The 22,253-nt window shown below is 32.8% G+C and overlaps 3 protein-coding genes across 3 annotated transcripts; 1 reads left to right on the top strand and 2 right to left on the bottom strand.

Annotated features, from left to right (window-relative positions):
* Nucleotides 1-1,022: 1,022 nt before the first annotated feature.
* On the bottom strand, nucleotides 1,023-4,092 carry LOC100807207 (uncharacterized). The gene is made up of 4 exons (XM_003524695.5): nucleotides 3,754-4,092; nucleotides 3,533-3,668; nucleotides 2,037-2,205; nucleotides 1,023-1,365 (listed from the first exon to the last, which is right to left on the bottom strand). The coding sequence occupies exons 1-4, from the start codon at nucleotides 3,955-3,957 to the stop codon at nucleotides 1,143-1,145; spliced, it is 732 nt and encodes a 243-aa protein (XP_003524743.1). The 5' UTR covers nucleotides 3,958-4,092; the 3' UTR covers nucleotides 1,023-1,142.
* Nucleotides 4,093-5,700: 1,608 nt separating this feature from the next.
* On the top strand, nucleotides 5,701-15,727 carry LOC100807734 (endoplasmic reticulum-Golgi intermediate compartment protein 3). The gene is made up of 13 exons (XM_003524696.5): nucleotides 5,701-6,042; nucleotides 7,089-7,162; nucleotides 7,490-7,573; nucleotides 7,757-7,837; nucleotides 9,478-9,558; nucleotides 11,142-11,234; nucleotides 11,568-11,747; nucleotides 11,889-11,956; nucleotides 12,725-12,776; nucleotides 13,367-13,420; nucleotides 13,503-13,589; nucleotides 14,861-14,927; nucleotides 15,264-15,727. The coding sequence occupies exons 1-13, from the start codon at nucleotides 5,760-5,762 to the stop codon at nucleotides 15,353-15,355; spliced, it is 1,296 nt and encodes a 431-aa protein (XP_003524744.1). The 5' UTR covers nucleotides 5,701-5,759; the 3' UTR covers nucleotides 15,356-15,727.
* Nucleotides 15,728-17,576: 1,849 nt separating this feature from the next.
* On the bottom strand, nucleotides 17,577-22,053 carry LOC100808268 (3',5'-nucleoside bisphosphate phosphatase). Its single transcript, XM_003524697.5, has 5 exons — nucleotides 21,461-22,053; nucleotides 20,781-20,905; nucleotides 20,278-20,592; nucleotides 20,022-20,191; nucleotides 17,577-19,290 (listed from the first exon to the last, which is right to left on the bottom strand). Exons 1-5 carry the CDS (start codon nucleotides 21,800-21,802, stop codon nucleotides 18,875-18,877), a joined length of 1,368 nt encoding a protein of 455 aa, XP_003524745.1. The 5' UTR covers nucleotides 21,803-22,053; the 3' UTR covers nucleotides 17,577-18,874.
* Nucleotides 22,054-22,253: the final 200 nt, after the last annotated feature.

Genomic DNA, 22,253 nt, shown 5'->3' on the forward strand with positions numbered 1-22,253 from the left:
GTGTAGGTTTTTATTTATTTATAAGTAGTCAGACATCCGAATCCAATGGAAGAAGAAGCGAAAATAAAACTCGACTGAACCAAATGAGTTTTTTTCTTATCGTTAGTTTAGGATGTTGATTGGTTTTCTATTTCGATATTTTCGAACAACGTATTACTATACAATCGCTACTAGAAGGGGAAAGAAGCATTGAAAAATAATTAAATGTATTTTTTATATTATAAAATGACACAATTTTGAAATAAAATGAAATAACTATTCCAAGATATAGAGGGAGTAAATTCAAGAATAGCATCCAATTTTTTTGCATTTGGTATTTAGGTTTTTATGAACAATCCAAATGCACGCTTGATCCCCCAAACTTATTAGGTACTATGCATTTTAGCCAATAAGTCCTCAATTTTACTGTCAAACCGAACTATAATTGCTTACACAACCTTCGTCTATCTCAACTACTTTTAATCTTCTTAATAGCATGTTTGTTAAAGATTAAATTTAGAAAAAAGAAATCATATGTTTTGAATCTCATAAGACTGATAAAATATTCAATTAATTTTTTTAAAAGAAATTAAACTAAACATACACTTAAATGGTAAATTCTTCTTGTGTGACATGTCCAAACATGCAATGATGCACTCACCAAACAAACTTCATAATTTTGGTCTTTTTTTTTACACAAAGAATAAGACCGTCGGTCTGTTTTTTTTTTTTTTTAAATTAAAACATTCAAAAAAATTATAATTTAAAATAACTAAAAAATTGAAATAGATTTTGAAAGTAATAAAAACATGCCCTAAAATATCTCAAAAACTAATAAAAATGTTTTTTAAGTTTTTTTTAATTATGAAAACATGCCCTAAAATTTACATTTCTGAAGGAACAATTCTTGTATGATTACAACACATGAAAACAATAGTGACATTTGGTAGTTATGTTTAGATTCAAGAGAGCCAAGAGATTTCTCTCTTAACGAACAAAAATCTAACTTCAGCTACTAATGATACCATAATTTTAGAGTCAGATGTAGCAACTTGTACTTCTGTTGGCATTGATAACAATGAAGTTTGTTAATTTAACAGCATTGTCCTAAACACAAACACATTCTACCAGGTAACTGGTAACCTACAAGGAAACACATAATGCTAATCAAACTGTTGCCTTAGATGCATCTCTGTTTCACTTTTCCAGGTTGCATGGGATGATTGACCCTTCATCCTTTTAGATTTTTCCTTATCTTTGACAGTTGATCCTTTCTTCTTGGATTCTGTGCTGGTATCATCCTTTGGAGGGCGATCACCACATACAGGGCAGACCATTCCACGTGCACTAGAGTATGTTTTGGGAATCCCACACTGCAAGCACATTCTACAGAGAAAGTGAAGTACTCAGACTATTAGCAGCAACAACAAAAAAATTCTATCCATGCATGAGATAGAATAGAACTATAAGAGCGTGTTTGCATTGCCGTCGGAACTGTGGCAGCACAAAGCTCGATACACCTCCACTGCAGAAGTAACAAAGAGCATGCTTCTGCAAACAGAGGTTGGAGTTGCCGAAATGGCAATCCAAACACGCACTAAGTCTGTAACTTATTCTCAGGTTACTGCAAGTGCAAGTGGAACTTCCTTGTTATCTATTCAAAAGCTCACATCATAAACATTTTTTTTACCAAGATACACCAGTTGAATTTAGAGGAAGATAGAACGGAATATCTTAGATAGATTTAGGAAATGAGAATGCTTTATAATTCGAGGAAATGCCATACATAGGTTCAGCATATCATCCATATATATAGACTCTTGACACCCTTACTGGAGACTATTTGCTAGACTAAAAATTAATCAAGTGCAACTCATTAGACACTAATACCACCCATGAACACTTAATAGATTTTATCATGCACTTCATCAACATACAATTTCCTAAGTGTGTCAAACTATTATTATTGGTATTATTTCCAACACATACTGTGAATTCACAAGGGAGCTTTATCTACAGACTACATACAGCACTAGTTATTAAGGAATAATGAATACCTTAAAAGCTCTGCAGCATCTTCAGCATTAGGATTTGTTGCAGTTGGCGCCCACTTGCCTCCTTCTGATGTGCCTGAGGCAGCTGATGTTGGTGCTTGGCTACCATTGATGTCACTTCTTACTCGCTCATGAATCCCAACCAGTTGAGGTTTTGCCTCTACGACCGCACCTATATGAAATGTATCATAAATATTGTACTTTCCAAATGAATGGGAATGTAAATCTATACTCATATAACAAGATTAAACCTGCAAAAAGAAAAAAAATTAAGAGAGGTTTCTTCACTTTATTTTAACAAACTACCAACTGAATTAACACATCATAGCAATATAACAATCCCTAAGAAAGATTTATTTTAACTGCCCATTAGTTGTTTTTTCCTGGTAAAAGTGTATTTTAAGATATGGCAACTAAAGCAACAACACCCAGAAGCATTTTGAAAGGGAAACAGCCATTTAAACTTGATAGGCAGTCATGCAGTCTATTTATTTAGTTTTCTTTTAATTCCTTAGTGAATCAAATTACTTGGCACTTGTTTTAATTTTATATATTGTCAGAAGTCTCAACTCTCAGTTAATGGTGGAAGGCTCAACACTCAATTTTTTACAGGGGGGTCAGCACATGATAAGAAGTTGAAAATACAAAGTACTTAACTACTTATGTATAGACAATACACCAATCATTCAATGTACGATTTGTAAGTAATTTAAAGCATCTAATAGGTATACACAAGGCTTTCACACTGTGCCCACGGGCACACAATAGAAAGTCGTATTTATATCATTTAAGCTTGATATTCTGATAATCATTAACCTATCCTATATATTTTACTGCACTGACTGGTGGTTGTGTGACTTCTGGAGTGATCAATTCCTTTGCCAAGTCAACAATGTTAGATTAAATACACATGATAAACAATTTTCCTCAGTAGCAATTGTACACCAGGAAGCCAAATCCACCATTCACATGACCATAATAACCCATTAACCTGGATTCATAGAATGGACACCCCTCATAATTTTAATCCACCCCAAAATCAGGCCTAGCAACTAAACTTACATGAGTAACAAAATAACATGACAAATCAGGAAAATATTTGCAATTCAAGTGTAAATAGCCACACCAATTTCACTGAATACTCTTTCTAGTTGTACACTATAACAGGTCTAACTCTAAGTATGCAAAGAAAAGCTTACCAAAAATCAATGCCAAGTGCCAGCACCCCATGAATAGCAGACTGTATGTAACGTTGACAAAGGAAAAATTGAGACTAAACGCTATTTCAAAATCAAAGTGAATTCTTGCTTTGCTTACATAACACCTACACCTACCCTCCAAATCTAGCATACCCTTTTACACCAAGAGGCCACAGCTTAGCTTAGATATACCTTAGTCTAAAAATTACAAATTATATTTCCTCCACTTTAAATCTTTTTCAATATTAGAGGGGCTTTTTATTTCTTTTTTTTAATTAAGAATGATGCAATAATGAATACCTGTAGGTAAATCCTTCTTGTCCTTGCGGCGCCTCCTATTGGTATGCTTCCCTTGTTGCTCATCAGCGTCTCTCGAAGAAGGGTTGTTGTTATACTCTTCCACACTGTTGTTCAGAAATTGTGGCGGTTCTGCAATCTCCATCAGGGCAACATAGAAATAGATTCAACAACGGAGGGGAAAATTCGAGAATCCCAAAGGGGAGGGAATGGAAGTTAGTTACTTCGGAGAAAGCGTCGAATGCAGAAGGAAGACCCGAGGCAGAAGGAGGATTCGGAACGTGGTCGAAGATGGATCTGTCGCCCAGAGAAGGGTGGTTTGCGGCGGCGGCGGCTTCATCGTCGGAATCTTCGAGGTCGGAATCGTGGGGTTGGGGTTGGTCTTCGTCTTCGGCGGAAGAATAGCCTTGAATGAGAGACAAACTCATTGTGTGTTTGAGTCGAATGAAGGAACCCTACTAACTTCTCAATTCAACATATCAACCACGGACATGGCTCTCGGATTTGGCACTCGTTCATTTTATTTACTTTCTAGTAAGATTGCAGGGTCGATAATAATATGTGGAAATGGCTAAAAAATACTATGTTTGAATTTATATCTTCGGATAAAAATAAAAGTTAAATTTCTCTTTCAAGTCCTCTATTTTATTATATAGGTTTAATTTGATTTTTTTTTTTAATTTTAAAACTGATTCAATGTTATTTTTTAATTTTTTTATTTAATTTCATCGTCTCATTTTTAAAATTGATTTGTTTTTATAAAAATATATATTTTGTGACAATTTAAAATTATTTAAGTTAATTTTAAATCGCCACAACGTATAATTTCTTATAATTTAAATTATAATATTAAATTGAATGAATTTCAAAATTTAAAGATTAAATTGAAAAAAAATTAAAAGATCAAATTGAATTTAAAAAATAAATTAGAAGATTAAAAAATTAATTTAACCTAAAAAATAATGATAAATGTTATTTTTAGACTTTTATATTTTTTTCTCTGTTGATCTATTAAATTTTAAAATTTTTATTTTAATTTATTTATACTTTCCAAGGATTTCGTGTTGATCTATTTTGGCTAAAATGTTTAATATGTTAATAAAAAATATGATATATTTTTTAATGCAAATTATAATAATGATGTGACATATTAATTAAAATGATATTATTTTAAATGATTTTATTTTATTATTTTAAATTTTTAAAAGATTTTATTTTGCTCCATTAAATTTACAAAATAATACATTTTAGTTGTATCACATATAATGTAAGAATTTAGTGAATGTAATTGAAAAAATTCTATCAAAATTGAAACACTTTCTTAAGTAAATATTGTGGAAGGTTGGCAAAGTCAGATATATTGATTGGAAAGGTAGGATCTTATCTAGAATAAAGAAAAGATTGAAAATTGAATTTGCTGCAACATACTACTGATTTACTAGGTTTATTTAGGTGTTGGATGTTGTAATGTATTTACTTATTTACATTTTTTTTACATCACTAATTAAGTTACAAATATGCGCACATTAATTGATATTTGTTGGTTTGTAAAATAATTTTTAACCATAATAATTGGTTCCAAAAAACAAGCCTACGAAAATGTGTGAATGATGGATTCGTGTTTTGGTCGATTCCTCCGGTGTGAAATAAAAGAATAAAAACATTGGATGAAAATATAACTTTTGATTAGAAAATAGCGTCCAGGAATTTGAATACACAGAACACACTCATGGGCATGGGAAAGTGAAAATTTGTTATAGATCCTTATTATTTTATTTTTTATTTTTAGAATATTTTTTTGGGTTTCAATTAAATTAGATCGACTAATAAATTATCATATAATATCTTCATTGAATTTTACAATAATTAATTCAAAATATATATAATCACAATATTTGTGTATACTTTGGAGAAATTTCCACCTTTAACACCAACCAATTTCTAAAGATTCGTTTTTCACCAATCAAGCAAACATATTTTAAGAAACCAGAAAAAAACCAGTTAATATGCTATTTACAGTTATTGAACATAATCATCAATTTCAAAAAGTTTTTTTATATCCTCTTTGAGATAAGCCATATCCGTTAAATTTAACTTCGAAAATCCATTTCCAAAATTAAAATGTTGAAAATAACCAATCACTCGAAAATATTTTAGAAAAAAAAAAAGAAGGAAAAAGGGGCTAGACGGCATGTTGGACTGATTTGACCTTGAAGAAGGGGTCATTCATATGATCCCGTGTTTGTTTGGGTCTTTCTTCATTCTTCAACCAACCCATTCCTTCCCCCACGCGCCATTCTCCGGCCACCGTCGACGACGGAACGCCGTTCACCGCTTCATATTCTCCCAAAGGCTTCGGCGACCGCCCGTGATGGATAAAGTCTTCAACAAGCTCCGCAATTTGGACGCTTACCCAAAAGTCAATGAAGATTTTTACAACCGCACGCTCGCCGGCGGCGTTGTCACCGTCGTTTCCGCCGCCGTCATGCTCTTTCTCTTCTTTTCCGAGCTAAGTATGGCCCCCGTCTTCTTCTTTTCCTTTTTTTAATTTTTTTTTTATATATATGTTGGATTGTTGGAACTTCGAATTTTTTTTTTGTTGCTTGGTTGGGAAAGGTGGGAAATTTAAAAGGGGGGATTTGAATTTTTTGGATTTTTATTTTTGGGGTGTTGAGAAGATTGTGCCAATTTATGTATCCTGTGCTTGGCAAATTTGTTGCATTGAGCTGAATTTGAAATGTATTTTTATTGAGAGGTGAGGGAACTTAGGAAATGAAAGATTTATTTTTTGGGTGGAGCGAGAGCTTTTTTAACCCTCTTTCTCTTCTAGGCATTATCATGTTTACAATAAGTTGATGGTTGAGACTTGAGAGTTCCAAGGCAATAAGGGCTTAGATCCATTGTTTCAATCATGTAATTGATGGGAAAAAAATTGATTAGGGATTTTCATTAAGATGGGTTTGTTTGGGCGTTCTGTTGGGTGCATTGATTCATCTTACAATTTTTTTCTGATAATATGACTTGAGTAGACTCTGTTTGGACAAACTTCTCCATAATCCCTTATAGGAGAAGAAAATCAGAAGGTAAAATGCATTTAGCTTATCCATAAGCTAAAATGAACTTATGCACCTTAGCTTTTGGAGAAGTTAAATGAAAAGAGCTTCTATAAAAGCTAAGTGCATAAGTTGATTTTCGATTATGCGAGGAGCTCAATTCGTTTGACATTCTTATTTTTCTTCTCCTATAAGTGCTTATGGACAAATTTATCCACTTAGGATCATACTCAATTAGTGAAAGTCTAATTCTATTGCTACACTTGTATCCCCTAAAGCTTATTTTTCTGCAATAATCATATGATGCGGTCATTGCTCTGGTTGTGGAGATTTAAGTTCTGCTAGTTTTAGGAATAAAAGGCATATACCAATCTTTTAAAAAAAAACGTGGGAGTTATATTCAATAAAACATAGTGAGCACTTAGCTGAGGCTGTCTTTTGTCTGAATTATTACCTTGCCTTTCCCATTAAACTTCAATAATATTATCTGTTACCTTTGATTGTAGGTTTATACCTCTACACAGTTACGGAGAGTAAGCTTTTGGTGGATACTTCAAGGGGAGATACCTTGCACATCAATGTAATTATTGTTATATTTACAGTGTAACTTATATAGTTTTATTTAGCTCTTCATATTCCAAGTCCAATCTATGGACCATGTTACGATTCATGGATTGTACAATATTATTTTGTTATTTAATTTATTAGTTTGGTTATATGTTGTTGATATAAATTTGTATAAAAACCATTATTCCATTTTTTCTAAAAAAAAATTCAAATGATTATGCAAGGGTTTGATTGGCTTTGTACCTTCATATATCCTGTAGGTTTGCCAGTGTTAGTCTTAATATAGACTCTACTTTTTCAGAGTAAAATTTTGATTCTTTTTCCCCCCTTGAAAATACAGTTTGATGTCACTTTTCCTGCTGTTCGATGTTCAATACTCAGCTTAGATGCAATGGATATTAGTGGCGAGCAGCATCTTGACATAGTATGTTCTTCTTAAATTAGCTTTTTATCAATTAATTATCAGTTCCTGTAGTTCTAACTGCATATTTATACTTCTTTATTCATTGCATTCTGTCTTATTATCTATCATTCCCAAAGTCTCATGTTCATAGCATTCTTGTTAATTATTAATTATTGTTTACACTACACTGTTTTTTATTTGCAGCGACATAATATAGTGAAGAAAAGAATTGATGCTAATGGTAATGTGATAGAAGAGAGGAAGGATGGAATTGGTGCACCAAAGGTTAGCTGAAATTCTCAGGCGCTTTTTTACTGCATAATGGTGGCTTGTTTTGTGATTACTGTAGAGTTTTATCTATTTTGTTGTTAAATTGCCTTTAGAATATTTATGATACTTTTAAAGGTTGCGTCATACGTCTTGTGTGTTTTCAACTCAATATCTATGTTCAGAAAGTGCAGCTTCTTGCTGAGTTGTTCTTCAAATGTACAAATTTATAATTCACTATAGTAGTAGTGAATATTAGGTAGTAAAGTATTAGTGGGAGCTTTAAAGAAAAGTGTAGATCAGATCAGAATGTTGAGGTAAATGAGTGGATATACAAGAAAGGAGGAACAAATGTATTGGGGGAGAAGGTTGGGGTAGCACCTATTGAGGAGATGACTAAAACTCACTGAAGGTGGTTGTAGTTTGGTAATGTGAGAAAAGTTAATCAGATGGAAGATAGTCCAGCTAAAAGGTGCAAAAGAAGACTGAAGAAAACTTTAGAAATTAGAAGAAACCATAAAAAAATACCGTATTCTAAATGGTTTTATTGAAAATTTGGTTCTTGGTCGATCCAAAAGGCGTCATACATGTAGCAGGCCCCATGCAGTTAGATAAGGCTACCTTATTGAAAATTTTGTTGATGCTGTATTTTAATACAAATTAAGAGGAACTATTGTTAATAGAAATGCTACCCTGAAACACATTCATACTTTTGTAGTATTAGAGAACCATGCTAGCTATGCGTAAATATTGCACTAAGCTGCTTGGAAATGAAAGGTCTTATGTTTGGGTTTCTTATATCTATAAGGATGACTAGTAGTTGGTGAAACATGAAATAGAAGATATTAGAATGGAGGTTTTGGCCAGTTAGATACTTCGTGTTAGCTATCAGCTTTGTTATGTTCAGATATTTAATGTGAAAGAATTTTAGCATAACTATAAGCTTTATTACTTAAGACAGGAATGAAAATAGGGATGATAGATTATTGTTGCATAACAATGAAGCTCTTACAGACTTTTCTGTGAAGATCTTGGGCTTCTACTCGCAAAAAGAACCTTTAGGCTAGATGGTCGTAACTGGTTATTCACTGCTCAAACTGTTTGAAAAGAGACTCTTATTGCTTGGGTTTGGCATTGTATTGCTGAATCTCTCTGATTATTTTTTTTCTCTTGTAGATTGCTTTTCCAGCATCATATTTGTTCTCCCAAGTCAATAATGTTGTTCTTGCTTCTTGATGGTTAAAGGAAGTAGAAGGTTCTCTAGTCTAGTTTTAGTTCTTTTATTTGATCTGTGGTACTTAAAAGATTATACACAATATTGAGGTGTCTACATTTGCAAAGACTGCATAGGGCATTTGATCCCCTGATGCGTTTGCCTTGATGAGAATTTGTTTTTTGGATCTTGGTCCCTTCATTACCAATAACGATTGCCATAATTTGAAGGCAACTGTTGTCGATACCTATCAATCTGATGGGTAAACTTTAGTTATAATGGTGCTAGTTATCTCATACCCCTTGTTTCTTTAAAGGAGTTGAAATTCATTTTTCTATTCTTCATCATGTTTCTACTAATTTTTTATATTTTGTCATATTTGGAAGACAAAGGTCAATAATAATGAATTTACTTTTTCATTTCCTGTATATCTTTCTTAATGCAGATTGAGAGACCCTTACAGAAACATGGTGGCAGACTTGGACATGATGAAAAGTATTGTGGTTCATGTTTTGGTGCAGAAGAGGTACCTTTGACCATTTACTACACTTAAATTTGATCCAGTTTTCTTATGATTTTATAACTACCATAACATGTATTGGGTGTCAATGTGGACTGACAAGACTTTAAGGCTTTGATGTTTTATAGAATATATCTTTTTTTAAAAAAATTGTTCTGAAGGATTTAAGGCTTTAAAGAAAAAGGAGAAATTAGGTATCAAGGGTTGTGGTGACAGAATTTGGTGAGATTTAACTATGAGAACAACTTTTGGGATCTAAACATGGTAATCAAAGGTGAAGAGTGTCCTTAAGGCTCTAAGTTTTTAATGCCTTGTGCCATAAGGACCAGGCCTCATTAAAGAAAGACGTAAACAACCATAAAGATTTAACTGTCTTGCTTAAAAAAAATAGTGTTTTACTCTATTATGGACGTGAAACATAACTCAGTGCATGTGTGTTTTGTACTTGGAAAAGAAAACATATTGCTTGTTAGTTCACTCTGCAAATGAATGAAAAAAAGAGAGCATCAAAAGCAGAATAAAGAAGAACTTAAGAGAATAGTATTAAATGAGAAGATTTTTATATTTTCATTCTGATCTGACTTCAACAAGTGAAGACAACAAATATAATATCTTTTCAGTGGGGCAACATTATCAAATAAAAAGATATGATATGGAGGTGAGTGGTGTTTGCCTCCTTTCATGTGTTGTTTTATGCACTTCGTTTTTTAAAGAGGTGATTGACCTGTATGCCACTGTTCTTTATACAAAAACCTAAGGACTCTTATGGATTGAGCTTTATAAGTAAGATGCTCACCTGGATTGCCTCTGCTCTGATGGAAAAGTGCCATTAAGGCACACTTTTTGCCACCTTTAACTACATTGGATGTAAAACAACTACACATTTGTGGGGGTTAATTATGAACCAAAGACAAAGGATGGATACTGGAGACTTGGTGAAAGGATATTGCTATTGAAACACTGTCTGGCTTTTCTTGTGAAAATTGCTTGGAAAACATGTTCTGCGATCTTCGTCTTTATATTATGAGTTTTCTGTAGTTTTCCCATTGGTGACAGTTTTGCCTTGGTGTATTCAATTTCTGTTCTATGCCTCATGTCTAATCACATCAATGTTCTCATGTTTGTTAAGTTGAAAAAATAGAAAGATACTCTATTTCTGTGTGCTTATTCTTAAACACCAAAATTATCTTCACTGTTACATTTCAGTAACAATGTTAATAACAATGATAAATCCTAATAACACTGATTTGTTCAATGTATATTATAGACAAAGTTAGGCTGGTGCAAATGTACATGGAGATACATGGTTGGGATGCTGGATAAAATTTTTGTGGCTTGACTAACACAGCAGCATTTGTTCTTGAATGATCACAGAATCTATGGTTGACTGAAGTTTATGAGTAGCTATTATTATGCTGAAGTTAAATTTAATTATTATCATTACTGCTTTCATATGAGTAGTCCAATATGCTGCTAAATTGTATATTTTACTGTGTATTTGTACACTTTCATGTCAGTGCAACTTATACTCCAATCGTTTCTTTATTTCTTATATGTCTATGCTTTCTCTATCGCTTGTTCTCATGCAGTCAGATGAACACTGTTGTAATTCTTGTGAAGAAGTGCGTGAAGCATATAGGAAAAAGGGCTGGGCAATGACAAATATGGATTTGATTGATCAGGTTGGCTTCATACTCTTTGTATTACACAATAAACACTGGAATTTTCTGTGGATTCAAATGCCACACTTATGAGGCCGTAGCTGTACACATTTTATTTATTTTGTTGCTGAAGCATATTTATTATGATTTATAAGAGCTTAAGAATGCAATGAGGAGGCTAACAACACAATTAGAATTGAAAAGGCTCCACCGTACCTTTGAGTTTTTGGCTGAATGAAATCTGACATGTGTGTTAATTATATTGGACTTGTGTACTTTGCCCTGATGTTTGAATTTGTAGTGGGAATTTTGTCAGAGAAATATTGCATTCTGACGCTTTGGTTTTTCTTTCAGTGTCAAAGAGAGGGTTATGTGCAAAGGGTAAAGGATGAAGAAGGTGAAGGATGCAATCTTCAAGGATCTCTTGAAGTTAATAAAGTAGCAGGAAATTTTCATTTTGCAACTGGGAAAAGCTTTCTTCAGTCTGCTATATTTCTGGCTGATCTGCTTGCTCTACAGGATAATCATTATAATGTAAGACTGAACTGATTTTTTATTATTCATTGCCTGAATTGTGTATATATTCTGAAAACTTTGATAAATTTCTGATGCTTTCCTTTTGCTTGTAATCTCATATCCTCATGTTGATTTAAAAAAATATGGTGTATGATGCAGATTAGCCATCGGATCAACAAATTAAGTTTTGGTCACCATTTCCCTGGATTGGTAAATCCTCTTGACGGGTAATTTTCTTCTCCAGCAGATGCCTTTATTTTCTGGTGACAAGGATGGCATGTGGCATAGGTGTTTTCACATACTGGGATTTTTAAATTTGAATCTAATGCCATTGATTGAAATTCTAAAGTAATTTACTTCACCCTCTATCATAAAAGTAAAACTTAATCAAATTTCTATTATATAAGTAAAAAGACTATAACAAGGTTTAAATTATTTTCACCACAAAGCATGTTTCCTTCTGTTGCAAAGCACTAAAATGAAAAGCAAATGTTTTCTCATTCTCCCAAATAGCCATTTGAGACCTTCAAAAATCATAACCAAACAGATTGTAACAGATTTGATGAATAAGGCGTAACTTCATTAGATAAAGTACGATCAATTCCCATTTGTTACCCTTATTCAATCCTATTTGTTGAGAACAAGGAAGCATGCAAATGTCTGGATGCCAAGATGAACCTTTAACTCAGCTACTGCAAATGAATGTGTTCTTCACATTCTCTCAACATATAGGGCTGAAACAAGGGTAAGAAAGATTTTTTAGTGCCAACATCCATTAGCTTCCAGTTATGCTTAGCAACAATTTGAAGTTCTAATCTCCAAGTTTTATATTGGTTTTCAATAGAGTAGGTTTGTATAGTAAATGCAAAATACAGTGTGTGCAAAATACATTATTGGTTTTCTAAAAATAGCCTTTAAAAAATGCTGTGACTAAATTTTTCCACCCTCAACCATTTGAAGTCTCCTCATTTTCTTCTCCTTCCAATACTTTGCAGGGTAAAGTGGGTGCAAGGACCTGCTCATGGCATGTACCAGTATTTCATAAAGGTTGGTAGTTGGTACTATCAGGGACATATTCCTAATTAGAGATTTTGTTTGCGTGTCAAGTTTTTTAACTAATTGATGTTAAATCCAACTAATTTATTTAATTTTTATCTCACTATTTTGGCTGTACTATTACTTTTATGGAAACATTAACATATCAAGTTTTCATGATGATATTGCATTCATTTCTTTTCTTTACTTTTTTTTGGGGGAAAAAGGGGGTGTGGGTGGGTTGAATATACTGCATTCAATTTTGATGTTTTAATGCTATTATGGATTTCTATTATGTTATTACCCTTTTCTCCCTTGTAGGTGCACTGCTTATAACATGATATTGCATTTGTTTTTTTTTTCCTTCTCTTTTATTTTTTCATATGGTTAGTATACAGTATACTGCATTCATTTCTACAAACTCTAGTATATTCTAGTGTTTGTCCTGCCAAAGCTGAGAGAACCAGCAAAAACATCTTGAATATTTGCTTCAACATATTGCATCCAATGTTGTTTTTAGCTTTCTTCTAACTATTTGAATATTGTGCATGCAATTATGCACCGAGTTGACACTTGTTTGGGCCTCTGTGTACACATTGCAGGTGGTCCCTACAATATACACAGACATTAGAGGCCGTGTTATCCATTCAAATCAGGTATGGTTGATATCATGAACATACTGTCGTGTCATGTTTCATTTGATAGTGCTTATGTAGCATAATAAATGTTATTGCACAGTATTCTGTGACTGAGCATTTCAAGAGTTCAGAGCTGGGTGTTGCAGTTCCTGGAGTTTTCTTCTTTTATGACATATCTCCAATCAAGGTAAAATTGCCTAATTTTACTAGCAAATTGTATAAAATGTTGATGTTTCTTCTTCTTCCGTTGACTGCACTCAACATTTGTGTTTTCCCACTTTAGTTTGATACAGCCCGGCATGCATAATAGTCTTAGTCTTTCCTATTAAGATATTTTAAACATTTCCTCATATAGTGAATGGGGCACATTTGGGGAATTGGGGTTGAGTGCTGAATTTTATGCACACTGTAGATGAATGGTTAATTTTCTGCATCCCTATTTCATTTTTCCACTCGTGAACTCTTGCATTTCAGATGCTCTCATCCATCCTGTGAATTTATTGGGGCCTGTTTTGCACTTCTGATGCTCTTCTCTATTTAAAAATTGTTATTATAGATTCAAAAGGACATGAAATGAAAAGTCAATCAAGGACACGATTATATGCAGCCAGTAATATGATATATTAATCCCCTTCACCCACCTTGAAATTTATTTATTTCCGCAAGTATTATTGTCACCAAGGAGTTTTGAAGTATTAGGCCTTGACCATCTCCATTGATGAACAAAGTAAATCCTGAGATTTAACGTAATCAAATTCCAAATCAATACTTGAACATCAAAACTTAAGCCAGTTTAACTTTGGAGTAATACTTGATCTCTGAAAACTACATTAGTATAAATTCAAAATTTGAAAGTTCTGGCTTCTAGAAATCAAAGATAATTTTTCCAAAATCTTCTCATTATGTAAAACAACTTGAAAATACCCCAAGGGTGTAAGTGTAATCAAATAGTAAGAAAATGCAAAATTTTGTATTTAGCTAGTGATTTGGAGAGCAGGCTGCGACTAATCCTAAAATTCTGGATGAGGTGGAGTTATTGACTCAAATGTGCTATGTGGCAAGAAATTCAAATGAGTTCCTACCCTCAAAGTATGGAGACTTCTGTCACGTGACTATAAATGTTTGGTAACCATATGGCACCATTAACAGTGGCAACTTATGACAATGATCTCAATCATGTTATTGAGGCAGCTGCTAAGCACAAAAATAGAGAAAATTGAAATAATGCTTTTGCATGTTACAGCTGTGGTCCCTATGATTGATGTTGGTATTTCAATATTCTTCCATTTGAAATTTTCCCCAAAATATAGTGCATCCTGATCCTGATTCAGTAGCAACATGTATCTATTATCTTTTTATTACGTGGAGGATATATATATATAAGAACCTGTTGATGCATATTGTCGTGCATTTTTATGATTGGATCTCTTAAATAAATTGATATGTTTTATGCTGCAGGTCAACTTTAAAGAGGAACATATTCCATTTTTACATTTCCTGACCAATATTTGTGCAATTATTGGAGGTAATTCCTTGTTCTCTCTATCCACTCCAGGCCTAGAAAAGATAAGGGTGATAAATTAATTTCTTATCAAATGATTACATGAATAGAGTTAAATGAAAGAATTTAACGGGAATATATGGCATTATAAATGTTTTTTACACTATTATTCAATCATAGATTGCCATATAATTGAAAATTACGTTCTTTAGTAATAGTTAACTTTAAAAGTTATATCTAAAGTGATCTCTAATTAATTGACAGTATAAAAAACTTTACACTGCACAGCCTATCAAAATTAAGCTCTAAGTTTTTGGCTCACGCTGCTAATTAAAATTGAATTTCAATCTTTTTGTGTAGGTGTATTTACTGTTGCGGGAATAATAGATTCATCGATATATTATGGTCAGAGAACAATCAAGAGGAAGATGGAGCTTGGAAAATTTACATGATGTGGTCAAATTCTGCATGAGTGCTCTAATATCCTAATTGATTTGACGTATTTGGTTGGCTGGTGCATTGAGTATCGTTTATAATGTGGTAGCATATGCACATAATGCCAAGGGTAAGCAGAGCCGTAGGTTCGGTTGATGCATGAAGTGTATTTTTTGGATCATGATTTTTCCTTTAATGTGTAGCAATTTCTATTAAGTTGCTACTTTGGTGGGTTTTTAATATATGGATGAAGATGAGGAATGCAAAGAGTTGTTGGGAACTTTTTAGATATTTTTGCTGCATAATACATGACATGGTTGATTATGCATAACATACAGTTCTTGTGTTGCTGTTCCCCGTGCTGTAATCTAGCCAATGTTTTCATTGAACTTGAAGAATTTGAAGCTGCTAAGTTAGGATTTAAATATTTTGTCACGTTTCCTATATGCTTAGTTAATGTTCACAATTCAAGGGCAACAATTTTGTTTGATATGATGAGAAATGTTTCAGTATTTTTCGTTTAACCCACTGTGCTTATGGTCCATTTAGTTTTGGATTATGCATATTTTGTTACGTTAATTTTGTATTGTGCTGATTTAAGTTCTTCTATTTTTTTTTTATAAAAAAATTAGACAAATCCCATCCATATATATTTTTTTATATCTTAAACAGTTAAAACGCATTCTAATTTATTATTTAAAAATATTTACAAATTAAATTGAATAAATCGTTTAAAATATCGAGTTCTAAATTCACCAATTAAAACATCATATTTTACTTGAAATAAAAAGAAAACTCAATTTTCCTTTAAATCTTAATTTTATATGCTATAATTGTTTTTAATCAAACTTTATTAAAATTATACCATACCGTAAATTCATTGTAAATTCCTAAATACTTGAATAGAAATAATAACTTGAGCGCTTTAGGTAGAAGGAAATAGGTGATAGGGTCAACTTTACTTAATTTTAAAAATAGAAGAAATTAATTAGTTTAACAAAATTTTGGGAGGCCAAAATTTTACACTGGTCAAACTAAAGGGATTAAATATGTAATTAAATCTATACATTAATGAGAAATGGCAAAAATTTTATACAAAAAGATTTCGCATTATCCATGTTAAGTAGCAATGTTGATTTTAAATTGATAATCAATTATACAACAGTTTTTTTTTTTTTGAAGGAACACAACAGTAAAATTTTAAACTAAACAAAAATATAGCTAAATATTAAGGAAAAAATATTTACGTACCTTAAACTTTATCCTTTTTTACAAATAAACATCTTAATATTTAATTTTGTCTCAATTGATCCCTAACTTTATCTCATTTGTAAATAGACACCATGCACTTTAATTTCGTTTCAATTAAATTTTACCTTTTTTTTGCAAATAGGGACCTAATTTCAGTTCAATTAATTGTTAAAATTGACTCCTTTCATTAACAATATCTTATAATAAATGGGAGTTAAGTTACTAACAAAAAAAATCCAATTTTTATTAATTTATTTAATTTCAACTGTTAAATTTTTTTATAAATCACTTTTTCAAACATTAAAACATAATAAAATTTAGAATTAAAAAATCAAATAAAAACATTTTTTTATTAATGTTATTATTTTCCTTTTTTCATATATCTTCTAAATTTATTTTCTTGGTTATATTTAAATATAGAAAAAATGAGTTGTAACAAAAAAAAAATGAATGATTAACATTTTAAGATAAATAACTTGAAATAATAAATATTAGTAAAAAGATAAGTTTTAAAGATCAATTGAAATGCAATTAAAGTTTAAGGTGTGTATTCACAAAAAGTTAAAGCTTAAATATCAATCATAATAAATTTAAAATTCATGGTGTTTATTTGCAAAAGTAAAGTTAAAGATTAATTGAGACAAAGTTAAAATTCAGGATGTCTATTTGTAAAAAAGGGAAGTTTAAGGAAACTTAACGCTTTTTATCCAAACATTGATTATAGTTTAAGTTTTTAACATAGATAATTAAAGCTTCTGTCATGCTCTACAAACTTTGTTAACATCCTTGAAATTAGGGTTGTCTATGAGATTGATTTAATCTGGTTTAAGAGAAAAATGCTTTTTAAAAAAAGCAATTTAATCAAAATAATTAGATCCAGTTTGTCACCTCTTTTTATTTGAATCTAAACCAAACTAAAAGAATGAGTAGATTCAAACAATAATATCAAAACAAAAAAGAGATTCAAACAACAATTACAATAATTTATTGCATTAACACCAAAATTTTAATAAAAACAATAAAATGTGGCTGTTGAGTAGATTAAGAAAATAATTAAAACTTAAACTAAGGACTTTACCCCAAAGGAAATAGATTTCAACCAGCAAACTCTCAAATGCCTGGCCAATCTCCCTAGCTGCGTCATTGCCCAAGAGAACAGATTAATCGTTTGCTTCCAGCTCAGCATTATATAGGAAAGTTTCATGTTTAACAACTTGTTTTGTCTTCGATGTGGGACTAAAAAACTCTTTTTATTCTTCAACATTTGCAACCCAGTACTTGTAATAATATTCGTTCCACTAATTGTCATCCAATTACACCAAGGTGTCCTTATCTGAGCATAATCAAGATCATTATTGAAAACATCATGTTTTTCACAGCAACCCAACTAGAACCTTTAAAAAATTTCCCACTCGTTTTTCAATTCCCTTACAAAGCTCCTTTATTTTGATGCTTGAGTAGCTTAATGGTAAATGGAGCAGATTCCTCCACCACTATATTTGATTGGGATTTGAAGACTATAAGAACTGTAATATTTGATTGGAGATGCAATCTGTCGAATCTTCTAGCTAGCACAAACTAAGAACGTGTTTGCTTTGCCGGTGAAAGTGATAGCTAAGTACAAAACACCTCCACCACAGAAGTAACAAAGAACATGCATCTCCAACCTCTGTCCGGCAATTCAAACACACTAAATTTCTCTCTACCACTACCAAGAGGAGCTGTATAAACACAAACATGTTACCTTCTAAAAAATACTTGCGTATAATTCAAGATAGAACTCCGTAAATTTTGAAGGTGAAACTTCATTTAGTTTTTCTTTTAGAGTATTGATTCAGAGTTCTCTTGTGGCCCTCAGATTCTTTAGAAGATTACACAAATTATTCGTACAATTTTAAAGTACTTTGAACGTTAAAACCTCGTTAAGTTTTTCTTTCATATTTGATTCAAAGTAACTTCTCTTGTGGCCCTCCAATTCTTTAGAAGATTACAAAAACTATTCAGAATAAGAATGGCATCCGAAATTATCAAGCATTGAAGAGGGAATCCCTCCTGTTTCAACTCTTGTAGATACAATCTTTTCTGACAAATTTGCATTAAGAAAAAGAGAAAAAAGAAAATAACATCAGCGGTAGAAGATAAAACAATAATATGAGAAACGTTTGCTCAATGATCATAGAAAATTTTCAAAAGAATCAACAGACATTTGAACTTGAATAACAAATTTAATATTAAGATTTGGCTGCCAACAATACTGGGAATGATAAAGGTGGCATGCACAACTTCTATTTAGTCTCTATGAGAACCTGAATTCCTTCGTGACTATCTGAAACATTGGAAAGCTTCAACTTGATAGCTTCAAACCCTGCATTTTCCATCTCCTGGCTAGACAACCAGAGGGGTAAACAATGATCAATCAAGTCCTGTCCAAAACTCAAGGGTGAGCCTCCCTTAAAAATCCGGGTTCTCCCAAACCTTGTAATTGTTGCTAGGTTTGAATCAGAAGGCTCCTCAGCATAACACTCTAATATCTCCCTGATGGCATTGCACCAGATAGGCCGAGCTACCATAAGGAAGTCATGCAACACTAGTACTGGAAGGTTCACACTTCCCAGCTCAGATTCATTGTGCCCTCCTCTCCCGTGATAATCTGATCCTCCAATCTTTAAAAGCCCATAGGCATCAGCCAAGTCACTATATGCTGCACATCAAAAGCAAAAATTAACATACAAGAATTTAATAAGAATTTGTTTCTGTTTATACTTCATGATATAATTTCTCATCACACAATTGTAACCTGATAAAATGCAGTTGGTAAGATTCAACAGTACATGGATGCTTTCATTGTGCATACCGTTAATTTTATGACTAGATATGGATAACCTTCTGTGGGAAATGCTAGCACACTTTCTCTAATATACTCTTTTAAAGACACTTTTGATTATTGACTGAACTTTATTGGAAATCACAAATTTATATGGGTCCTAGTCCTTATTCAAATGAACTCTCATTCATGATTTTGTAGTTTCCAAAAAAAGTTAATTGATAGAAGTGTGTTAGAGCATGAGTTACTAGCACTACTCCACCGTCAGTTTATCTGCTGCTAGTCAACATCTACAATTAGAAACAACTTAATGTGCTGATACCCAAGTTGACAGTGCTGAGGCGATTTTTCTCTTCCACAGTGGACTCGACTTTATAATAGGTTATCAAACAGTTGAATAGGGTAAGTGGAAGGAGGCAGAGGAAAGCCATGCAATAAAATTAGAACAATTCATGGTCTCTGTTTTGGAATAAATCAGAATAAATTATGATTCAACTTCAGACAAAGGTACAAGGTTAGGTTTCACAAAGAGACTCGTAATCCTAAACTGCTCAATAACATCATTTTAATGATTAAACAAGTGAGAAACTTTTCTACTGAGCATTTACCTGCCAGCCTTCCATCACTTTTGTAGACCTCCATCCCATGAAGACCAGCTTCTTTTAACCCTCTAATAATGGGAATTGGATTTTTCAATGCCCATGGATGAGCCAGAACAGCCACACCCCCAGTATGACAAATCATTTTTATTGCTTCCTCTGCCAGAGGCTCACTTCCCCTGAAACACAATTGCCACATCCTTAACAATTTTCCCTAACTACACAAAATAGTTACAACCAACAAGAGCAAGCAATGCAATATTACGTGGCATAAGCCGGTCCACCGTCAAAAAGATACCGAGCAAAGGCTTGTCTGAGATTTTCTACATAACCTGCCTCAACCATGGCACGGGCGACATGAAGCCTCCCAGGGGCAACCCCCTTGCCAGCAATCCTGCAAACGTGCTCCCATTTAAGAGGCAATTTGAGCTTGTTCAGTTTTAAGACAATGTTCTGCGCACGAAGAAAACGTCCATCCCTTATATTTGATAGAAACTTATCCAGCTCCTCAAACCTTGATGGTCCAATACTGCTGTAATATGCTAAAATGTGAACTGGTTCCTTTACTTCAGAGTCTCCTCTGCCAGTGGATTTGCATACATTAGTTGCATGTAGAGAAGGGATATTAAATATTAATTGATTTTGACAATTATAGTTTATAAATTTTCCTGCTTTCCATCTCTCAATAGAGAAAAGCAACACAGTAATACAAGTGTCAATTCATTTAACAAGCATCAAGTATGTAACATTTAAAAATTAAAAAATCACCTTGGAGAAAACATGGTACTAATTTCAACACCTGGGATTATCTTGATGCCATATTTACGAGCTGATTCTACAGCTTCAGGAATGCCTGACATAGTGTCATGATCTGTCAGAGCAAGAACTTTCACCTGTTATGAGCAAATAACATTAATTAAAAAAGGAGCCTATCACTAAAAAAGGAAACCCTATGCACAGCAGTTGATGCCTTAGGCAATCCTCTTGTACCATCATGGGTAACAGCAATTTAGAATTATTGAATAATAAACATTGAAATTAACCTTAAATTTCAGTTGACTTTCTATCAACCATACCATCTCTCATTAAATAGTCACAGGGATATTAGCAAACATCTTGGTTGAAAATGCACATATTTCTAGAAAATCCCAAATAGAGAAATAAACACTGATCCATTGTCTGACTCTGATTCTTTGATTTGCGGATAATACCAAAATGAGAAGTTAAAACAAAAGACAATGAAATTAAGAGGGCACAACCTATTTCTCATCTGTTAATAACAAACTCACTTATTCTGCTGAGTAAATAAATTCTGATAGTATTTTGTTTTGTTTCTGGCGAATAGAAAGGTAACTAGCTGCTAGAAAAAGATAGTACTTTCCGATAAGGCTAAGCATAAAAAACACCAACTTTAACAAAATGATTGAAGAGAGAACATTGAAACTTACGCCGTTGAGGTGGGCTCTCTCAACAACTTTAGAAGGGGAGAAGAAGCCATCACTGAATTTGGAGTGAGAATGCAATTCAAAGAGGAGCTTCTCCCCGCCTCTCCCCAGAGGCTTCTGAACACCAAAATCATCGACAACACAAGAAGAAGAAGACGAAGACGAAGCAGAAGGGTGATCCAAGAAAACCCACTCGCTCACTAACTTAAAGGCCAAAACTTGCTCGTGGGTCATCTTCTTCTTGCTCCCACCCCTGCTCTTCTTCTTCTTGTTCTTCTTCTTATTGTTGTTGTTATTGGAATTGGAAATCCCCGTGGTGCTCTCAACCGCGCACCCATCTCCCATCACTGGCAGTGCAGAAAAGAGTGAAAATTTGGTTCTTTATTTGTTAAAATTGTTAGGGTAGTAACATAACAGAGAGAGAGAGAGAGAAGAAGTGAGGGGCTAAGGCTAACAAGGTAGTAGATGCCCTTATACTGAAGGGTAGTGTTCAGGTCACAGGTGTCCTCAAGGTTAGCCCTTTGGTGACTATGGTCAGACAGAGACAGGTGTACCCCAATACTCACTCTTTGCTTTCTTTCTGCAATATACTGCTAGCCCTTTTTCTCTCCACTAAATCCAATAATATTATACTAGTTTCCTTTCTTTTTATCTATTTTTTAATGTTATTGTGTGGAAATCAATAAATATCATAAGTTTTTTTATTCTAAAATTGTTACGGAGTTTTTTAGTTTATTTTATTTTATTTTTTACTTTACAATAAAATGTATGTGTAAATTAATTAAAAATAAAAAAC

This window comes from Glycine max, chromosome 5, assembly GCF_000004515.6.
Source record: "Glycine max cultivar Williams 82 chromosome 5, Glycine_max_v4.0, whole genome shotgun sequence".
In the NCBI taxonomy this organism is placed as follows: Eukaryota; Viridiplantae; Streptophyta; class Magnoliopsida; order Fabales; family Fabaceae; genus Glycine; species Glycine max.

Bases quoted from the DNA above. Each gene is read 5' to 3' on its own strand.
- LOC100807207 (XM_003524695.5), bottom strand. From the start codon at position 3,957: ATGAGTTTGTCTCTCATTCAAGGCTATTCTTCCGCCGAAGACGAAGAC. The intron at 2,206-3,532 runs GTATTCATTATT...CATTTCATATAG, and splicing joins CAAGAAGGATTTACCTACAG to GTGCGGTCGTAGAGGCAAAA. The intron at 1,366-2,036 runs GTATTCATTATT...CTTTCTCTGTAG, and splicing joins GATGCTGCAGAGCTTTTAAG to AATGTGCTTGCAGTGTGGGA.
- LOC100807734 (XM_003524696.5), top strand. From the start codon at position 5,760: ATGATCCCGTGTTTGTTTGGGTCTTTCTTCATTCTTCAACCAACCCAT. The intron at 9,559-11,141 runs GTACCTTTGACC...GTTCTCATGCAG, and splicing joins CATGTTTTGGTGCAGAAGAG to TCAGATGAACACTGTTGTAA. The intron at 13,590-14,860 runs GTAAAATTGCCT...TTTATGCTGCAG, and splicing joins ATGACATATCTCCAATCAAG to GTCAACTTTAAAGAGGAACA.
- LOC100808268 (XM_003524697.5), bottom strand. From the start codon at position 21,802: ATGGGAGATGGGTGCGCGGTTGAGAGCACCACGGGGATTTCCAATTCC. The intron at 20,906-21,460 runs GTAAGTTTCAAT...TGCTCATAACAG, and splicing joins AGAGAGCCCACCTCAACGGC to GTGAAAGTTCTTGCTCTGAC. The intron at 20,593-20,780 runs GTGATTTTTTAA...ATCCACTGGCAG, and splicing joins AGTACCATGTTTTCTCCAAG to AGGAGACTCTGAAGTAAAGG.